This window comes from Thalia democratica, chromosome 4 (genome assembly GCF_965202585.1).
Source record: "Thalia democratica chromosome 4, ktThaDemo2.hap1.1, whole genome shotgun sequence".
NCBI classification, from domain to species: domain Eukaryota; kingdom Metazoa; phylum Chordata; class Thaliacea; order Salpida; family Salpidae; genus Thalia; species Thalia democratica.
The window spans coordinates 29,288,163-29,310,048 of record NC_139168.1 but is presented as its reverse complement, the minus strand read 5'-3'; the positions used below and the strand labels follow the sequence as shown (position 1 = coordinate 29,310,048).

Sequence of the window (21,886 nt, the reverse complement as noted above, 5' to 3'; positions counted from 1 at the left end):
GTTTTTGGTTTGAATAAATATTTGTATACTAAAATATGAGGCTAGTTTTTATTCGTTTAGGCTGGCTTTTTTGCTTTATGAGTGGCAAATTAAATTTATGACGTATGTTTTGTTCAATTTACAGTATTGGTTTGAATTATAATGTATGTTAAACTTTAAGTCTTGCAGCTGATAAAATTCGAAACATTATTTATACAATTGTATACATATAAGTGTGAACAATTAGTGTTACTAAAAAACTTGAATCCCGGAAAAGCTTGGAATTTGAAAATGTATGCTTAAACATTTTGGAAAACCCTTGAATTTGAGAATTTGTGAAAAAAATAGAATTTTAAACAATTTTTACGTAAAGTTTAGTAATGAAATTTCGATTTGACACAAAAAATATACTATATAGATATTTTTTTAAACACAATAAAAGTAGCTTAACATTATCTATTTAGTATTGCTATATTACTAAAGACAGTTTTTTATTACATGTGATATAATTTTACACCTAAAAAAGAAGCAGAAAATTATACTTTCGAAAACTTTAAAAAACTAAACCTAGAAACTTTCCTAAACAATCAAAGTCAGTAAAAACACCTCTAACAAAAATCTCAGATGAGCAATATTTGTTGTACCAGCTCTCTCATCTAAATAGATTGATCAAAGTTCTTATTTTAATTATGCTGCTTTATAATCTTCATACATTTACTAAACACGACTTCTCGTTGTCATTGAAGAAATAAACAAAAAATGTTTACTACTACCAACATAAATTCTTAAAAAAGTTTTTAATTCTAAACAGTATCTTCTTTTTAGTAATTTTTTTTGCTCTTTTATAACTTGCCTTAACAGTTTTTTTTGATTAGTCTGTAGTTACTGAACATAATCATTTGCTTTGTTGAAACTGACTAAAGCTATTTGATTTTTTTATTCTCGCAATAACTCCTAACTAACGTTTTTTAATTTTTATACCTCATCTTATATTTCACATTTATTCTTAAAATACAATATATTTATTGCAGATAAAGAATTGCTATAATGTTCAATCAAAAGTTAATATTTTTCTACTTTATTAATGGCTAAATATTTTTTTCATTTTGTTAAAAGTGTTTAAGAAACGTAACTGTCCATTCAAGCTGACTTATGATATTATTTTTGCTATATATTTAATTCACTGTTAATAAACTTCGTCATTTATTTATTTTGTGAACTTTATCTTTAAAAGTATAGCTAAACATACAGTCTAGTTTAAAAACTTGAAAAATTCAAACTAGGTTAAACCTGCTTGAAACATTTAAAAGAAACTCGGGTAAACTTTTATTTTAAACACTTTAAATAAATCTTCGAATTCTCAAAACGGTTTTTATGACTGTAGTGTAGTTTACTAATTGTAATTTTTTCTGGTCTATTTATAGATTGTCTGTTTTTTATACTGAAGATATTTTAGTTAGGTATCTGAGCTTGATTAATTGCAAGGTTTTGCATTTTTTTTTAAAGTGGAAACCATGTTAAAAGTTATTTATTTACTAATAAGGTACTTTATTAGAGTGTTAGAGCATTAATTATGTTAAAAAAAATACACAGTTAATTAAGACTTAAGTATATTTGTCAATGTAAATTTTTCTCCAAAAAATATTTATAATTAGAATAGGCATTCTATGTGTAGCTAAATATCATTAAAATTAATAAAATGAACAAAAGTAAAACTTTCTTTAATTTGACTAAAACTAAAATCAAAAGATTATTCCAATGTCACTAAAGCTAAAACTGCGGCACGCGAAGATTTTGGAAACTTGAAATTTGGCCCGCGAGCACCAACTGCCTGCCGACCCCTGGTCTACATATACATTTTGATTTGACCATAAACACTTTGACTATAACTTTTTAGTTTATATTTCTTTATTGTGTACAGTAAACTAATTAACTACTAGCTTTATGATCACCGTTTTTTCTACTAAGAATTTCGTATAAATAACTATTCGAGTATAATTTTGTCTTGGAAGAGTTTTTAGTTACAGCTTTAAACTATTCAAATGGTACTTATTCTACAAGCATTTTTACTTGAAATATAAATAAGATTTATATATAAGGTAAAAAAACAAAAATTGTATTTTATGTACATAAAAAAATTAATGCATAGATAGAAATTTAATGCTTTTTCAAAGATTGAAATAACTTAAATTTACTAAAGTCGTAATAAAATGTTTAAAGTTTCAGATTAGTTATTCTTCTAGTACTGGGATTTCCTACCACAATTACTAGAAGTTGTTAAAATGATTTGCTTTTAAAACTTAATACAACTTTTATAATTCATTAAAAAACTAAAACAGTTTAACATAAAAACAATAAAACTAAAATCGTAGTCTTTTTAATAAGTACTATTAACAGCCTACTTAAAAAGAGTTGAATTCTATTTCGTAGATTTGTTATTTTTAAAAGCATAAAAAACTTAGATAACACAAAAAATTTAAAGAGCAAATATAGATATAAATAATTTTGACTTTTACACATACATTATGAATTTATTTGTGAAAAAAGCACAAACTTTATGAGTTTACTACAGCTACATTATTTGTTTAAAAATATTTTATTTTAATGTGTTTAAACATATTTTAAACTATGAAACAACTTTCTTTTAATAATTTTAATTATAAAATGGAATCAAAATATTTTTGTTTTATGCTCACAATCAAAGCAATAAATTTATGAATGTATTGCTTATTTTCAATACTTAAATATAACTACAACTTTTTTATTCAAATTTTAAACAATAAATTATGATTGGTAAGTTTGTTGTTAAATTAGGAACGCTAAGTTGAACACTTATTAAAACTAATAACAGTAGAGTTGTTTTATTACACAAAAATTAAAAAACAATATCTATAAAACGCTTAGTTTTTCTTAGAAAAGCTAAACCGAAAGTTATGAATAATGATTTTATAAAGCAAACATTTACAGTAAACAAACAGTGAAATAAGGTTTTATTAAAAGGCAGTTAAGTTTTATATGAAACTTTAAATTTTTTATAAACAACCTGTTCAAACTACTTACTTTGTACAAAACAACGCCTAAAGATTATGTTCAAAATTGCTTTTTAGTTAGTAAAATTAACTATAATGTGTATTGATGAATTACAACAGAACTTATTTGCAAAAGCAAATCATGAATTGACAGTAAAATCAAGTTCATTGACTGGTTATGTAACGAGTATTGTGGTAAACATTTATAAGAAGGTAAATGAAAACAAACATTAGCTGGGAAAAACAAAATCTAAAAACTGAGTTTCAGGTTTTTCTTATACTAAAAGTAAAAAAAAGAAATTAATGCGTTTTTTAATCTTCTTTTAGTTTTGTGTATAATAACTAAATAAAGCTTTTTGTAAAACAAAAACAAGTGGTTAAAACTGGTTTTGATTAAAAAGAAAGTACTAATGATTTATCTAATTGTATTAGGCAGTACAAAAAATCGGGAAAAAAATACACTTTATAAATCGATAAAGCTACTATACTTTAAAGTAGAAACTTAAACACTGATAAAAAACATTTTTCTAATATAACATCAATAGTAATGAAACAAAAATCATTAAATATTTTTACAAAAAGTTTATCTTGTAATTAACTTTGTAGAGAATACTTATTTCTAGCTTTTTATTAAAATTTTTTAGTTTATTAATTAAAAATAAGCGTGTTTTAACGAACATAGCACAACAGTCTTAATCTGGGAAAAATGTTATATGTTGTACTACATGTTAAATATTACTGATCAAAGGAAAGTTTTATTTTTTGAAAACTTTATTGCACAAACTTAAGAAAAGAATCAACTTTAGAACTTTTAAATTATAAACTATCTAAACAAAAAAAAAGTTCCAATAACATTGCTTTAACCAGCATTACAATTTTGAACTAATTAACAAACGCGATTAACTTCAAAGCCTCGGCGAGGTTTTAAACGTCACCGCCGTGTCCATTCTCAAGTCGGGGAAAACCCCCAAACAATTACTGTTGCGCCTGGGGTCGACGAACAGCAAGTTTGGGGTAATCCCCGGCGACACGACGTTGGTTGCGCACTGATTCGTGAAGCAAGCGACGTCCTTTGCCGCCCTTTTCAAGCTGAACCCACCCTGCATAAAGTGCTTGGAAATTTTGCACGCGGGGGTTCCCACCGCCTTGCGGAAGTCACCGCGGAACTTGTCGGTGGAGAAGGCGTAGACGAGGGGATTCACCGCGGAGTTAGAGGAGGCGAGGAGGGTTGAGAAGGTTTGCATGACGAAATGGGGCGCGCCGCCCAGCATCTGCGGTGAGTAAATGGCGGCAATTTTCACCGCGTGGTACATCAGCCAGTCCACCATGAACACCGCTATCTGGTGGATAAAAATTTACATTAGTAAAAACAGAAAATTTAAAAATAATTTATAATAAAATAAAACCACTGTAGAAGTTTAAATTTAACATTTAGTTTTAGACTAAATAAAATAATTATTCAAAAGTATTCTTATTCTTGTAGAAATTACAATAATTAAAAGAATATGCAACAAATGAATGATCTAGTTCTAGACATAAGAACAAAAGTCTTATGATATATCATTTAACTTATACCATAAAAAAAGAAAGGAAAAACATTAAAAAAGTTTAGCTATTGTCTGTTTTGAAGTTATCTTTACCCATTTTAATTTACGTTTAATGTATATAAAATCAATAAAATAATCCATATAAAAACATCTTAAAATGAGCACTCACAAGTATACAGACAATTTTGGTGACTTTATTCAACGTGGATCCGGAATTTCTGCCGACCGAGGTGTTGCGGTGTTTTAAATAAAGTTTCCTGATGACTGCCATGTAACACATCAGAATTATGAATACTGGAACCAAGTACGCGTACGCTGCGTTTGCTATCTTTAAACCTGTCAATATCATACTCTCGTTTTTCATACGCAAATCAGTTAATAATTTAGGCGTTTTAATAACTTGCTATGTTATTATAAGTTTAAACTAATGAATTTTCAATCATTTAAAAAAGTTATTTTAAACTACATTTAGTATGTTATAGAATGTTAAGTGTTATTAAAAATATCAAAAATACAAACTAACCATGGTTCCATTTATCTTCAGACTCAAAACAGAAACTTTCATCTGGGTTAAACACCATCGAAAAATTTGTTTCATTCATTTGGGTTTTTATTTCAGCGGCAATGAACTATTGAAAATTTTTGTGCAGTTTTAATATTAATATTCAAGAATTTTTAGATTTTATGTAGCTTATGGCTGGTACGTTTCGTCTTTAGAGTGCAAAACAAGTTAACAAAAATAGTTATTACATTGTTTTACTAAGCTACCTGAAAGGTTTTGTAAAAGCAATCACTAGAATTAAGTTTAAGCGTTAAATTTATTTAATAACTACACCATTAATTTGCAGCAATACTACGAAGTGAACATTAAAAATTTTATAAGCTTTTGAAGTTTTTAAAACAACAAACAAAACACGAACATAGATTGTGCGGTTGAACTAACATATGTCTTTGTGAAAAGAGCGGGAACTGCAAAGCTTATTGAAATGAACCATATAATCGCGATGCCAATGTACCCGTTTCTCTTCGTTCTGTACTTGTTTTGCTTGAGGGCGTGCACAATCGCAAAGTACCTTTAAGTGTAAAAAAAACACCTATTCGAATATAAACTACAAGTTAAAATGTTTTTAAACCCTAAAATTGCAAAGTACCTTTGAGTTAGGAAAAAAATCAAAAAACAAACACCTGTTTGAATATACACTAAAATAAAAAAAATACAGAGTTCTTCTTTACACGATACAGTATTTTAAAAGAAAATGATTATGGTATTGTTATGCAGAGGGAATTTAGGAAAGTTTAAAACAAAACTTTACAATGACTAAATATTTTATGTTTATATTGTTAATATGATATTTTAAAAAATGAATTGAAGATAACATGTAACATAAAACACGTTTTACTAAGTTTTTTTTCTTCACTATTTACAAAAAAAAATTACATTGAAAAGAAACAGAGATGATATTGTAATTGCAGATAAACACTTATCTAAAACATTTATTTTAAATAAATAATTACAATATTGTTTGAAAAGACCGTTTTGGTTTATTATAAAGATAATGTTTGTTTTAGAAAGTGCAAATCTAAAGCATGCTCTTTAGCCTAGATAAAGTGGGAATGTTTACTGTGAAATATTGGCATATGTCTCTATAATGAACGCTTGATTTTAAGTAAGATTATACCCTGCACAGAACAAAAGCTAATCGAAAGTGCGTCAACGTTTTAAATTGTTGTTTTGTTTTTAGATTATTGACGAGCATTGTTGCCACATGCATGTTTCATAATACTAATTTTGACGATTTAAACTCTACAGTTATTTTGGCAATAATGCCTTTTAGCCATATGCAAAGAAAACTCTTAAAACAGTAACAATCACTATTTTTAGATATGTCATACATTTGTATTTCCAAGCAAAAACTTGATTAAAACTAGTTTCTTTGAGGGTTTTGCTTGTTTTAAAAGATGATTTGCTTCAGTAAAAACTTTGGTATTCAACAATTAAGGTAATAAATATAGATTTATGTTTCGGGAAAATCTTATTTTAAGCTACAAAAAATAAATATCTAAAAATTTTCTTGAAATCCCAACTTTTATTAAATTATTCAAAAAAGATAAAAATACGCAAACATTTTGAAACAGAAATTTATAACCAAATTGTCTATTTATCTGAATAGACAAAATTATAACTTTTTCAACACGAACAATTTTAAATAAGTAAAATAATGGAATACAATAGATTTTTAGAACTAGTTTAATATAAATAATTCTTTGTAAATACAAATAAGCTTGTACTTACGATTGGTACTAATTTCAATATCAAGTATGCATTAAACTTAATATTAACATGTACTAAAAATTGACAAAAACCAATTAAAGATAACAAAATTGATTTAAATTATTAATTGTGTTGTATAAATTACTACTGCTCATTAATCCATTAAAACATTTTTAACTATATGTTCAATTCTAATTTTTTAAAAATTAATGTTACCACTTTAAGAAATTAAAATCATCAAAATTAACTATTAAACGGTTACAATCATTAAAATCTAGATGTTTTTTTTACTTTATTTTTAAATTTTAGATTTTAATGTGCTTATTTTTTAGAAAATACCTTTCTTAAAATTTTAGAACAACTAGATCTAAGATAGGTTGCTTATAAATGTCATGTTCTGAAAACAATATCAGTTGTGGTGATACACTAGAAGCCACAATGGCAATTCAATCTAATAACTTAAACATTAAAAAAAAATTCAACACCTTTTACCATTAAACAATTAAACAACCATTAAAACCAACCTGTCGATTGCCAATGCGACGAGGGTCCATGCGGACGCATACATGGTGCAGGTCTCGCAGAAGACGTGGAAGTGGCACATGAACCTGCCCAGCGCCCACTTGTCCACCAAACAAACCACCAACTGGACGGGAACGTAGAAGAGGAGGAAGAAGACGTCGGCGCAAGCCAGGTTCAGCAAAAACATCTGCGTGGTGTTCAGTCCTAAAAATAAATGTATAAGTGAGAACTAGCAGCTTGTTTAAGTCGTCTGAAGGTGAAAAATTAAGTGTTATTACAATACAGAAGGGTTTATAAAACTCATTTTCCTAATTAACGACTTAGCAGAAAACGTTATTGCTCCCTTTATCAAACTGCAGAAAATAAAAACTAAAAAAAAAAGTATAAAATAAACTAACAATTAAAAGTAGTCAATCAATAAGAAAAAATAGAAGCTTTTTTAAGTCATCTGTGTGCTGCTTGGCCATGAGAAAAATAAATTCAGAAAAAATAACTAAAAGTTGGTTGAAGTTTGTTGAAAATAAAGTGCAAACGCTCTACAGTGTATTTACAAAAAAGTGTTGACAATTTCTCGTGTGTTAAGGGTGCGTCGACTCATGTCTATTATGTATGGCACTTAACATGACAGCTTTTACTTATTTTTTTTATTAGCAGCATGTAAAATTTAATTGATTGTTTTTCAGACTTAAACCCGTAAAAAATAAACTAGAAATATTTCTTGACAGCTGTCAGCAAACCGTTTTATTGCCACTAGAAATAATTCAACATTTTATAAACTTTACTCGTATGTTTTGAGAATTGACTCATTTTGCAAAAAAAAATATCTGGTACATTTAAAAATAATTTAAAACTCATATGATAAAACATTTATTGATATTTATTAAAATTTAATTATTTTTTCATAGATTAAACGTGTGTTGGCTTATTTTTATGATTTATATATGACAATTAACTTAATAGTTTCCTCTTTTTTAAATAAATTTTTAGCAAGCAATACTTCGTAAATATTTGCTGAACAAAATTAAGAAAAGAATAGTGATAGTTTACATTCATCAGTTGAAAACTTTTTTACGATCACAATCACAACATTGTGCTTTGTTTCTATTGATATCTTTATTATTTTTTAAGTAATTTAAAAACATTTGTAGCAACATTTTTATAGTTTTAAACTAGTATTTACGTCTATTTTTCAGACTAATGTCAAGTTGAAACGTATTAGTCTAAATATAAAAAGTTTTTAATGCTTGTTTATAACATTTAAAACATTTATAAAACTGTTTAGTGAAACTACCCATATGTCCTTTAAAAATGTGCAGAAAAACAAATTAATAATTGATCTTTGGTTGCATTTATTATTCATCTGCCAGACTTATGTAAACTTAAAACCATTATTTTAGTTAAAAAATTCCTATTTGCTTTTCATGGAACAGTTTTGAAAATCCACAACAAGTTGTTCAAGGTTTTTGTAATAAAGCGATTGTACACACGAAACACAAATTGTACACAAAGTAGAAAGAATTTTAGCTTTAATTTACAGTTTTTATACACTGTAGACTTTAATTAAATTCTAAACAAAAACAAACTGATTTTTCTATTTTCTTAATTGTATTTTCTTAAACTGATTTTTTATTTTCTAATAAGCTTGTATAGCAAAACATCAGCAAGTTTTTTAATTAACAAATAGTTACGAAAACTTTTTATGTAAACATTTTACATACTTTCGACAAACGACTACGAAGTACAAACAAACTATATATTGTTTAGTTACGGTTTCTTAAAGCTTTATTTAAAAACTCACACTTAAGTTCTACAATACTAGTTTTTATTTTAAATAATTTTCTATTTTTACTTTAGTTCTATACAAAACTACATGTCGATTAACAAGCACAAATAACCTTGTGGTTTTGGAAAATACACGTGAATAATGGTGAATATGACCAAAAAGTTACCGATTATTCCCGCCATAAATATTATTGCGTACGAAATCGACAAGAACAAATTGACCGACCACATGACGTCATCTTGTGATGTCATATTTTGTGAAATCATAGATAAGTTTGTCATCGCTGATTCTTCGATGTGAGTCGAGTTCATTTTAGTTTAATAATTTAATAAACCTGGGATTTTTTTTTATTTAGATGTTTTTTTTAAATTTCGTCTATTTTAATTGTTTTTTAAAAACTGTTATATCTAACCTGGTAAATTACTTTCAAAGTTATCAACATATAAAAATAATTTTGTTAATTTGACTGTTGTTAACTGACGATTACTTTGGATTAGCAATTTGCTCAAACTAGTTTCTAATTTTTTATTGTTCATAGAAAACAATTTAATCTTGAAGTATTTTATAAAATATAGCTTAATATTTCAGATCTTTTTGAAAAAAATATCTACTTAATATTTACTAGTAAAAACTGTTTAAACCGACCATTATTACAAAACAAAATGCTCAAAACTAACCTAATTTTTTTAAACAACTTTTTATTCACTTACTTGAGTTCAGTTGCTAAAGTGTTTAATAGGCTTTTGGAATTAAAGTGTTTCTAAATGCAAGTTTTCATAAAAAAAAAACTGAATCAAAAAAATCTTTTTTGTTGTATTTATTATATATTTTTTGGTTTTTACTAAAACTTTCTCATAGGCTTTGGAGTTTTTAAATGTAAATAGAAATTCCCTCCATTCAAAGAAAACAGTTTAACGAATTAAGAAAACGTTTTAAGAAAACGAATTAAGAGTTGTATTAAATTTGACGATTCTATTTGGATTTCTAGTGTTGGAGCTATTTCTAGTAAAAAATACTTATCATAAAGGTTAAATATAAGTTAAATAACCAACCTATAGTATAATTTATTTGTTTTAATAAGTTTCTATTTAAGTAAAACAATAACTTTAAAATCTTAAAATTTACCTAAGTATAGTATTTCTAAAATAAAAAAAAGTTACACACTAAATACAAGTATATTAGTTTAATATTAACAGCTATTATTTCAGCTAAAAAGAAACTATCATAATAATAATAAACAACATAACAAATTCTAAAAATTAAAAAGCTAACTTCTTCATTAATAACTAATTTCAACATATTTAAAAACAATAAGCTTAAGAAAACCATAAGCTTTATATAACCTAAAAATTTTTTAAAAACATAAACTTATCCACCAAGTTTTTGTTGACTTATTTCATACTTGTCGTCTTATCTTTTGAATAAACATAAATTGTTTACAATCGTTTGGAAAATTTACTACAAATTTTTAGTAAAATTGCTTATAAACTTGTTTTTCATTGCTTATATAAATACAAGGTTAGTCTGAAAATTTCAAGTTTAGATAAAAAATATGTAAAAAGTCTTATGAGCAAAAATTTTTTAATGAACTGCTGTATATTGTTAACTGGGAAAACTTTAATGTTTTTTGATTCTTTTTATACTCTTTGAACACCGTGATGCAAAAAATCAATTTATTTCATAATATAAATTGACGTGAACGTATTCAATATGAATAATAAATATTCTATTTGATTTAGAAGTGGCATACAGCCCTATGTATACATCCTTTATACGATGCTATGATAAAAACAAATAAATTTTCGGTTGTTATTAAAACTTTCAAAATACTTATTAGTTTTTACTTTTACCATAAGTGTTTGTTTTATTTTTTTAAATAGAATATTTTAGCCAGTAGAAAAGTTTTAGAAAATAAATACATTCAAACGAACTAATGTTAATTTTTTTTTATGTCTCTTACACGAAGACTCATCAAAAACTAGTTGTAGGCTCTTGGACACTACCGTCGTTAATCAAACTTCTCAATGTTATTTTTTTTATATACACAACACATTGTTTGGACAAAACACTATTTTTAAACTTATTTTTATACAACTTATTTTTCTTGCATAAAATTGTATGTCAAAGGTTCTTAGTGAACTTTCAAATTTAAATAATCATAAATTTCAATCATCTCAACACTTCATATTTTTCACATTAATCTTGCCTCCTTTATATATTTCGAATTTTCCTTCAAACAAACACGCTGTCGCTTCTGCACACAATTCTAATGCACGTATGCCGCATTCGCGAGTCGATAATAAATTCGAATCTCGAATATTTGATTTATACGTGCGAATACACGATTCTTCTCTTTTTGCTCAAAGTGAGCCGCTAATTCATAGAAAAAAGAATCCTTCAAATTTCATTTTTCTTCATCTTTAAATTTAGTTTAAATGATAAGCTTAACAAGTTAACACTTTAAAAGTTTTATAAGCAAACGATAGAAATAAACAAAATCTTTAAAATCTTATCAAATTAATTATCTGGTAATTTATTCAACAACAAAATACGATGCTTAAATTGTTCTGTATAATGTATGCTATTCACAACTACTCACTTTAAATGAAAAATTATTGTATTGATTTCGGCATCATAATACTGACAAAATTTGAATTTTTACTTTTTTATACTAGGATATGCTTTATTTATAAACTTTAAAGCAAAAATCAATAATCTGCATGCACTCAAACACAGAGTTTATATCGAAATATTTCGTATGAAGGGTTTAAACTTAAATTCCTGACATTCAGTAAACAGTAATACGGATTTAATTCATGACGTTTATTTGAAACTTTTTAAATTCGACCTGTTATTACGTAAAACTAAATTTCTCATTAGATTTAGTTGTTAGAAAAAGTATAAAAAAGTGATATTTACAGCTTTAGAAAAAATTCAAAACAAAACTGGATCATCTTGGTAGTAATTTTTACGGGTGTCACGCTACCCTATTTTAAATTAAGCATTAAGTTTAGTTACAGTTTAACACAGGATATAATTTAAAATTAATGCTTACATGTAAAATAAAATACCCGTTCTACAACTACCATACATTTAGTTTGTAAATTTATTTATATTTTACTCATTTTTTGGAACATAACCAACCATCCAAACATTTTTTGCTAGCTTAATTTTTGCTAGTTTTTAGAAAACTATTTCACTGTTTTGATTTTTATTTTCTTTTTTAGCAATACTGAACTTTCAAACTGCTTATTTTTCTACTTTGAAATTGTGTTTTGTTTTTTAAATAGTATTTAGTTTTGTAGATATTAATTTTAACAGATGTGTAATTATTAATCATAATAAAAACTAAACAAAATTTTATGTATAAACCGTTTGAAACCTCTTGTAGCTTTTACGTTTTATAAGGTATACCAATGTTTTCCTGAAGCGTTTTAAACTTTATAAATTGAATAGAGTTTTATTAGCTTATTCTAAAGTGTTTGAATATAAGATATACCATAAAAAGTGCTTTAAAGGTGGTACAAAATTCTATATGTAAAAAGATTAAATTTTCAAACCACACAACTTTAAGTATTATTTTAATATCATTTTACATTATTTTATTATTTACTACTATTTTATATTTATATTATATTTAAATACATTGATTGCTTATATTAAAGGTTTTTTGTTTATTAAGAAATAAAACGAAGTATTAAAGCATCTATTTATCTATAAGTCATTTCTAAACAATTTAAATCAAAAAACTATAAATTGTAACTCTTCTTTTAATAAATAAATCAAATTAACTTTTACAATAACTCTTAAACTCAAAATTCTTTTCCACAACACTCACTTAACAAACTCAGAAAATTGTTTTAAGCTGAACATTCAAACACTTTTAGCGAACCTTTTAAGTTGATGAATTACAGACAGCCAGTTTTTAGTTATCCTGCAAACTACACGAAATGCAAGAGAAGGAAAAACACGAAATCAAGAGAAGCAAATCAGCGGCCAACTTTCAAGAAGCTTTTTTTTTTTTGAACTCGGAAGCAACAAATAAACAACCGCGGCAAAATCAGCATTGGAATTTTCGTGAAACAAACGCAATTTTTTTCGCTTTACCGAACTTTTTATCGAACGTTTCCTGACGCTGTTGTAATCGGAAAATCAGTTTCACCTTTTCGAGCTAAACTTGCAAAGTTTTTAAAATGAAGCAATCATTCAAGTTAAATTCTCTTGTAAATTTCTAGTAAAAATTAGTAAAACTTAATTTGAACAACAATGTTTTTTTTTACAATTCAACTGATTTAAGCTTTTTAAAAAAAAAGTACAAATAACTTGGTCTACAAAAAGTACAAGTTTAAATTGATTAATAAAAAAGTTACTACTATTTAAATACAAGGCTGAGATCTTTTTTTTTTACTTTTATTAAATCGTTTGTAAAAAACCCTAAAAATAATTCTTCAAGATTAATCTCATCATGCTATAAGTTTATTTTTACTACTAAACTTGAGGTTTTTATTAGTTAAAGCTTTGCATATTCTATTTTAACAAACAAAGCAGTTATTGTATTAAATACTATAAGTTTAGAGTTTATAACGAAACAAATAAAACTTTTACTTAAGATTTCAGTTAGAAAATAAAGTTTTTGTGGTTCTATTAAGCTTAATTTAAACTTTAGTTTTAATAAGTTTAATTAAACAGTGTTTGGAAAAGTTATGTTTATGTAAAAACGTATAATGTTTAGAAAAGCGTGTAGCAAAACAAATTTAGTAGTTCCTAAGTAACTCTTGATTTAATGTAAAATTACATTTTAATGTGAATAAAACATGATAGCTTTGATTAAGAATATTTCAGTAGTTTGAAAAACTAAGGAAGTTAAAAATCTATAATTTAGATAAAGAACAAGCTCAAAAAGAAACAACTAAACGTTAATTTTTAAAATGTGTTAAATTTAAAAAAAAATGTTTAAAAGTTATTTTTTATAACTGCTTACTTACTAGTAGAAATTTTTTTTTTTATCTTTAGGAGAATGCTTTAAGCTACAAATGTTTTTTTCAAGATTATAAGCATACTTTATTAGAATGTAAAAATTTAAAGAACATTTGAATCCATAAATATTGAATCAAAATAAAAAAGTTAATGCAGCATTGAAAATATTATTTTTAGTATTGACAAACTTATAAATAAAAACATTATAACTTCAAAGGTCATTTCAATTTATCAAATTTTATTCGCACAATTTTACTCACCTAGGCTATTTGCTTTCAAAAACTGACTAAAAGTAGAAAGTATTTACTTAAATTATAGTTTTTGTTTTCTATAACATTAATATAATACTTTGTAGATCTTTTAAATTAAAGTTTAAGTAGAACATTTGAGAATTAAAAAAGTGTTTCTATGTTTTGATTTCACAAATGAATAATGTTTAAAAACCTCTTTAAATTTAGTTGTTACTTTGTTATACAGTTATAATTAAGTAAACCTTTAAAAAAATTATTTAATATAATTAAGCAAAAAACAGATTATATATATATTTATAAAGGTTTTGAAGACCAAATTAAAGATAATATGTATGTACTAAAACCTAAACATAGTATAAAAATTTATTGTCTTGCTATTTCAACTTAAAACTGTTTTAAAACTTTAAGTGCTGTCATATCTACGAATTTAATTGTGATTTTAATACTGAAAAAATTAATTTGTTCAATTCATTAAGTTTCAAATTAAAAACAGAAAATTAGACTTAAATAAGTTTTATTTTATATATAAACTTGATAAATCTGCTTTTAGTTACCCATCTACTTAAAAATATAATATATAAAATCATTTAGTTAATGTTTAGTTTTGGAATTAGATTTTGAACGGTAGCTTAAAAAAGCGCTTTAATATCCAAATAAAATTGTTTATGGTTTAAAATATTTTGTATTTTTAGCTAAATTTTTAACGAAAAGTCTAGTAAATAAATAAATAAATACCAGTATTGTTTTATTGTTTACAATGCTTAAAGCAATACATGTTTGAAAAATATTTATTAAAAAAAATATAAAAGCTAAAACAATAATAAAATAAAAGCATTACCTTTATAATTTAAATCTAACCTTTTATAATATCAAAGCGTTTATACGGATTATTAATTACAATAGGAAATATGTTGTATAGAATATTATAAATTGTACTCAGAACATTTAAATGTTAAATATTGCTGATAAAATGCTTTTAGATTCATTTTTATTTATCTTGTTTAAATTTGTATTATAGTTGACAAAGTAATTGTATATTTTTACTGATAGATTTAAAACCAATAAACTACAAAACCAAATTAAATCATGTATGAGTTTTTTAAACTCAACACTTTAAGCTGTTTAGTCGATGTAAAGTATAAGCATAGAAAGAAAGCTATTTATTTTTATTGTTGATGCTTGTAATAAAGCATGTTTAAAACCGTTTATATAAAGTAAAGTTCAAGTACACAAGCATTTTGATACTTTATATATCTGCCATAAGGTATTGAAACTTAAGGAGCACTAGAATACGTTTTATAACTGAATATTTAGTAAATATTACAAAACGTATTCTAGTGCCCCTAAAGGTACTTTTAATATAAAAATGATTTAAATAATAAGACACTTTATAGAACTAACTAAAAACAAACTTTTCATTTCCGAATACTTAGAAGTTTATAATAAATATGTTGTAAAACATTTACATGGTTGCTCATTTTTGATATCAATTAAACAAAAAACATCTAAGAAACGTGTTTTTAACAAAATAAAAGTTATTTTAGAATTTAACATTTTTTGATTACAATAATAACCAATGTAATAATTTTTACTACTTAAATTCACATGAGTTTAAAAAAAGTTATATATGTATATTAAATACATTATAATAAATTGCAAAAAAATAACAGTTTACGTAAACATATCGAATCGTTACGAATAAGTTTTGCAAATGAAAACAATATCAATTACTAAATAATATTTTAAGTTATGAATGTTAACTAGTTTAAGAATAATTTCAGTTAACAATAATTTTTTTTTAAACAGTGTAACGTTTTTAACATCTGAAGGATTTTAAAATCTATTTAGAATTAATCAAAAACAAATTACCTAATTTAACTCCAAACAATATTTTTTTAATGTTGCATATAGTTGCCAAAATTAGTAGCGACTTTTTAAGTTTGTGTTGAATAATATTAATTAAAATGAAACACAACAATATTTTAAGTTCAAAGAATAATAACAAAAAACGAAATTATGTATCAAATCGAACCATTTAGTTAAGTGGTTAGATTTAGGAGAAATAAGTTATCAAGTTCTGCAACTCAGTTTTACTAAAAGTGATCCCGTGAATTTTATAAGTTTTATTTTTTAATAACTGCTGCTAAACAACAATCTTTTTTTTTTACCTAACTGATAACTAGAGTATAGTTAATAAATACATTAAACTTATAGCTTAAGATATATATAAGTAACTTTTTGTTTATGAATTTTAATTCAAACAATACTGTAATAAATATTGAATAAAGTATAAAAATATTAATTTATAAAAATAAAAAAGTATGCTTTTTAAAAATAGTATAATAAAAGTAAAAATAAGTTTTGTGTGTCATCAGCAAAAGAAAGAAATTTAATTTAAATCAATCAACATACTTTTTATGAATCAATTAAGAAAAAGATGTACTTACAAGGTTGAATATGGAAAAAAATATATGTCAATTATGTGCAAGTTTAAAACAATCTTAAATATTTTTCATAGAAACGCGAAAAATGTATAAATATTTGTAAATGTTATTGAAATATATCAAATATTAATTGTAAAAGTATCTAAAACTGATGATTTGCATGAAGCTTGTGTATTTTCATGATATTATTTTTATAAACTTAATGCAACAAATAGTTTTATTTTCCATAAAAAAACTATCCTAATTTATTTTACTAAACTTATTGGTCAGGATCCGGATCTTTTCAAATCAAGATCTGCTAAGACCTTTGCAAATCAGGCCGGTTCTAGTAAATTCTATTTAGTACTTAACTTAATAAAAAAAATTTTTTTAGTTTTTTACAATATTTGTAAGAATTTACCTCTTCTAAATTAAGTTAATTAAATAATAAAATTATTCAAGAATTTAACTGTTTGCATTAAGCTTCTGAACTACTTTTTTTCACTTACAAAATTTTACCTCCGGAACTTTACTGAAAAGCAATAAAGTTATTTGGTAACAGTTTTCACTCTATATAACAAAATAATAGGATATCCTTAATCATATAAAAAATTATCTAGTACAAAAGTTACACATTATTAAAGCAATTTTAAGAAGTTTGAAGACATGAATTAGCTTTATTCCGGTATTTACTGAAAATTTAAGCAATTATATAGTTATTCTAAGTAATCAAAAGTTATATTGAAGTTACAGTTAGAAAATATTAAATTTTTCTGAATTCAGTAGACGTTAAGCATTAATCAAAAAAGTTGATTCTCAATGCAATATTATTAAAACTAGTGCTTAAAATGTAATTATTTTGTAAAAATAAACCTAATTGAACTAGCTGTATAAATGACATGTAAATTTATGATACATCTTATCTAACTTGAATTATTAAAATTCACAGGGCTTATGCTTAATTTATGAGTTTAACCTCTATAGTGTAAACTAACAAAAAAAATTATACTTAACTTAATTGAATATTTTTTAAGTGACATGTATTTGTAGTATATATTGTGAACAAACACTTTATGAGTAGTTCTCCTAATTATTCATAAACCTGTCAACATTTTTATTGCATGTCATATTTTGAAATTTACATTAGTCGTTATTGTAGTAAAACAAAATAAATTATTGTTCTTAAAATGAGAACAAAATCAAGAATAAAAACAATTAATAAACACAAACACTAAACGTCCTAGTCACTTTTTTAACACTAGTAGAAACCAAGAAGTAGTAATTATAGAATTATTTTAAATCTTTTTTTTCAGTCTACATAGCATAGCGTGTTTTATCTGACAGAATTTACACGGAATTGAACTCCAGAAGTACAAATTTCAAATGTAAATGTAAACAGAACAATAACAATTATGATACATGATTTGTTTGTTTTCTATTGGCTTAAATCAAAAGGAAAAGTTTTGTCGAGATGAAGAAGTTAGAATCGGGTATAATTAACTTGGTTTTACATAGCCCTTGGAAAACTCAATGTTTTATTAAAGCTGTTTTGATTTTAATCATAATGCTTCATAACAACTAAGCTGTTTATAAGAATATTAGACCAAGAGTTAACAAATTAAAATTCAAGTAAAACAATTAATCAAAATCAGCCTTCCAAATTGTAATGCTTATGTAATACGCTTAATGGGAACAATACACTTTTACGAGCTAATTGTATTTTTGGTTTAAAAACTTTGGTTTGAATTTCCGTAAACAAATTTTTATATTGGTGGTGATTAAAACTTAAATAAAGCTAAATATAAAAAGTTTCATAAGTACTATTTCGATACAGTATAAGAATTTTAAGAAAAAGCTTAGCGTGAATAGTTAAGCATAATAAAACTTAAAATTTTACTAAAAGTTTTTCACAATTTTAACCACTATTCTACTTTCAAAACTTATAATGACACCACTATTTTTTATTGTACTGTGTTGGTTTATGAAAAACCAGCTTGTAATTTTATTATTAGTGTAAGCTTAAATCTATATTTACTATTTATACAAGCTATATAGTATAATCTATATACTTTTTAATTCTTTTACAAGTTGTTATAATTAACCACTAAGTCGTTTAAAATAAAACTAACTCAAATAGTTGTTTATTTTTTTATTTTTTTATTTTTCAAATTTTAAAAACTATCTGACTTAAAATTTCTTTTAACTATGTCATTCCTAAAAAGTAATCAAATTTTGCATTAAAAGGTTTTTTTACCACCAAAACGGTTAAAACTGTATTACAAATTAATACTTCCGAATTTATAACGATAAATGTACCAAATACTAATAAATACAATAAATACTTGGCAAATAAAGCAATATTCTATAGTCAACACACAAAGTTATTTATCTAAGTGTCCGTTCAAGTTTACAAAAATAAATTTTTCTTTCATTAATATATCACAAACTAAACTTAAGAAAACATTTGAGTATAACAAATAGCTTAGTTAGTTTTACACTTGATATCTGTTTACTTTAGTTAAAGGTTGATCTAGAAAGTTTATACCAAAAGTTAACTATATTGAAATTTCTCAAACAAACTTTTGATTCATTTTCTATTACGACAATACCGTGCAAAATATTTTAGTAAATACCGTAACTTATATAACAAACAAGTTAAATCCGTAACAAAAACTCACATTTCTACTTACATAAACAAGCACACAAGTATACTTTAAAATGGTCCCAGTATCGCAGTATTTAAAGGTGAAGGGTGATAATTGTTTCATCATGTGAAATTGTAGTATTACTCGTGTCAAAATAATGTTAGGATGCTCCAAATTCTCAAAAGTGTGTTTTATACTTTTTACGTTTTTTAATTATCATTTTTCTTAATTTGTATTTTAAAACTATCCTTGAGAGAAAATTGAAAACAAAGGTTTTCATAAATAGATACTTAATTCAACGTTTAAAACAAAATCTAGTTGTTTAAAAATAGTTAGCTCTAAAAAATTTGAAAAAAGATAGTAAAAGTATATTTTATTCAAGTTAGATATTAAACAAATAAGGAAAAAGATTATATGCATACATTTTAACAACTTAATTTAAAAACTGTAACTTTTTATAGTATTCCTAATTATAATATTTTCATAATATATTTTTCAATTATTGTTTTGTAACACTTTATTTCATATTAACTTTGTTGTTTTCGCAGATGCTACATTTTATATTGAACAAGCTATCATTAAAAACCATAATTCAATTATGAGTCATATCATATTTAAACATTTTGTAATAAATAATTTGGTTTTTTTTTTAATTAACTAATTATGTTTCGTTTGTTACATAAGTATTAGTATAACACTATACAAAAAAGTATAAAGTCGCTATTTCTGGTATCGATTCGACTATTAAACTTAATGTAATAATATTGCTTGAAAAATAGTTACAATTTAAAAAAAAATTATTTAAATAAATTTTGTCCTTTCTTTATCAACTTGTTTTTTCTTTATTAAAATACAAAAGTATCAAGTTGAAATAAATACACTTTATCATTTACTTACTCAAACTTAGCAATTGAGAGAAAAAATAAGTTATATAATAGTAGAAGCAACATAATTAAGAATACTCAAAAAAAATTAAGAAAAATAAAGTATGTAGCTCAACAGATTATTAAGATAGAATTGTTTTATTTTCAATGCTAATTTTTTTTTAAATAGCACATCAGACTATCCATAAATTCAGAAAAAATTTTAAAACTTAAAAAATATTTGTCTGTCGTAACCTAATTTATTATGTATGAATGATTTTCCAATCTATGCTGATCATCACAATGTTTTATCTTTTCATCAGGTTAGAGTGCTTAAAATATTTATGTTAACCAAAGTTGCCACAAAAGAAGTCTTGTTGGAGTTTAGCGGTTACAAAAGGTAGGGTTTCAAAAATTGAATAAATGCATGCTCGATTCGTTAGTCTTAACGGTCAAAAATAACAAAAATGCTGTTTGATTATTAATTAAAAAAAAAAGTACGATAAAGACACGAGTTTGTAATAACGTTAAAGAATATGTGAAAACAAACAAACTGTAAACTTTTTATGATTAGGCTTCTATAATTATCGAAGTAACTAGTTTGGTTTTTGTTGAACATCGTATAACAGTTTTTTGCAGCATTTTTTAGTCTACCTACACCATGTACGTTATCAAATTGTATATTTTCACAAAATATTTAACACACTAGTTATAAAGTTGTTTGAGCAAAATAATTTTTTATCTGCTAAAATAACATTGTTTATTTTAGACAGAAGTTAGGTAGCACTTACTATAATACACATTTTATAATATGTTTTATCAATTTGATATTGTTTTATACTCATTAGAAACACGTATTTGCAACATTTGATTAAAGTGAACATTTTAAAAACAGAATATTATATTCATTTGTATTTAAAAACCCGATTGTTGTACTTTTACAAAATTTATAAATACTAAAATTGAACTTTAATTTTTTTTGATTTGTTATTGATATTGATTTGTATCATTTTATTTTAAAATAATAAAAAAATTAAATTACTATTTTGTTTTTTAGTTAATTTTAACATTTGTCTAAAAGTGCTTAGTAAACTAATAAAAATTTTATTTTTACTAGCTGAAAAACAAAACAAGTTGAGTACCAAAACAAATTTTACCATTTTTTAAATTTGTAGTTCTGATAAACGTACAACAAAAACAAAATTAGTAATATACTTTTTGTGTTATGACGGATGTTAATATTATTATACAACTAATCTAAAAGTAATTAACTAGATTTGCATTTGTAGAAAAACATCATTAAATTTGTAAGATATAGATCAGGGTTTCCCAAACTTTTTTGCTAATGGCCCCCTTTAAAGAGTTTGAAAAAGTAATGGCTCCCTTCAACATATAGATTACTCATAAACTACAATATAAAACACGTAAGACCTTTTTTTTTTTTTTTTTTTTTGCTCTTCATCTGAAACTCGAGAATATCTAGTGTAAGTTTCTAGACTGCCATAAAATAAACATAAGACCTTTTTTTTTTGCTCTTCATCTGCAACTCAAGAATATCTAGTGCAAGTTTCAAGTTATGGCCTCATGGCCCCCCT

The 21,886-nt window shown here is 24.6% G+C and overlaps 1 protein-coding gene across 1 annotated transcript; it reads right to left on the bottom strand.

The window, feature by feature from the left end:
* Positions 1-3,913: 3,913 nt before the first annotated feature.
* On the bottom strand, positions 3,914-9,443 carry LOC145833215 (galanin receptor type 1-like). The gene is made up of 6 exons (XM_082940409.1): positions 9,245-9,443; positions 7,352-7,553; positions 5,499-5,628; positions 5,079-5,184; positions 4,725-4,891; positions 3,914-4,348 (listed from the first exon to the last, which is right to left on the bottom strand). The coding sequence occupies exons 1-6, from the start codon at positions 9,441-9,443 to the stop codon at positions 3,914-3,916; spliced, it is 1,239 nt and encodes a 412-aa protein (XP_082796535.1).
* Positions 9,444-21,886: the final 12,443 nt, after the last annotated feature.

Coding starts and splice junctions, on each gene's coding strand:
- LOC145833215 (XM_082940409.1), bottom strand. CDS start 9,443: ATGAACTCGACTCACATCGAAGAATCAGCGATGACAAACTTATCTATG. Junction 7,554..9,244: donor GTATTTTCCAAAACCACAAG/GTTATTTGTGCT, acceptor ATTTATTTTTAG/GACTGAACACCACGCAGATG. Junction 5,185..5,498: donor CTCTTTTCACAAAGACATAT/GTTAGTTCAACC, acceptor AATTTTCAATAG/TTCATTGCCGCTGAAATAAA.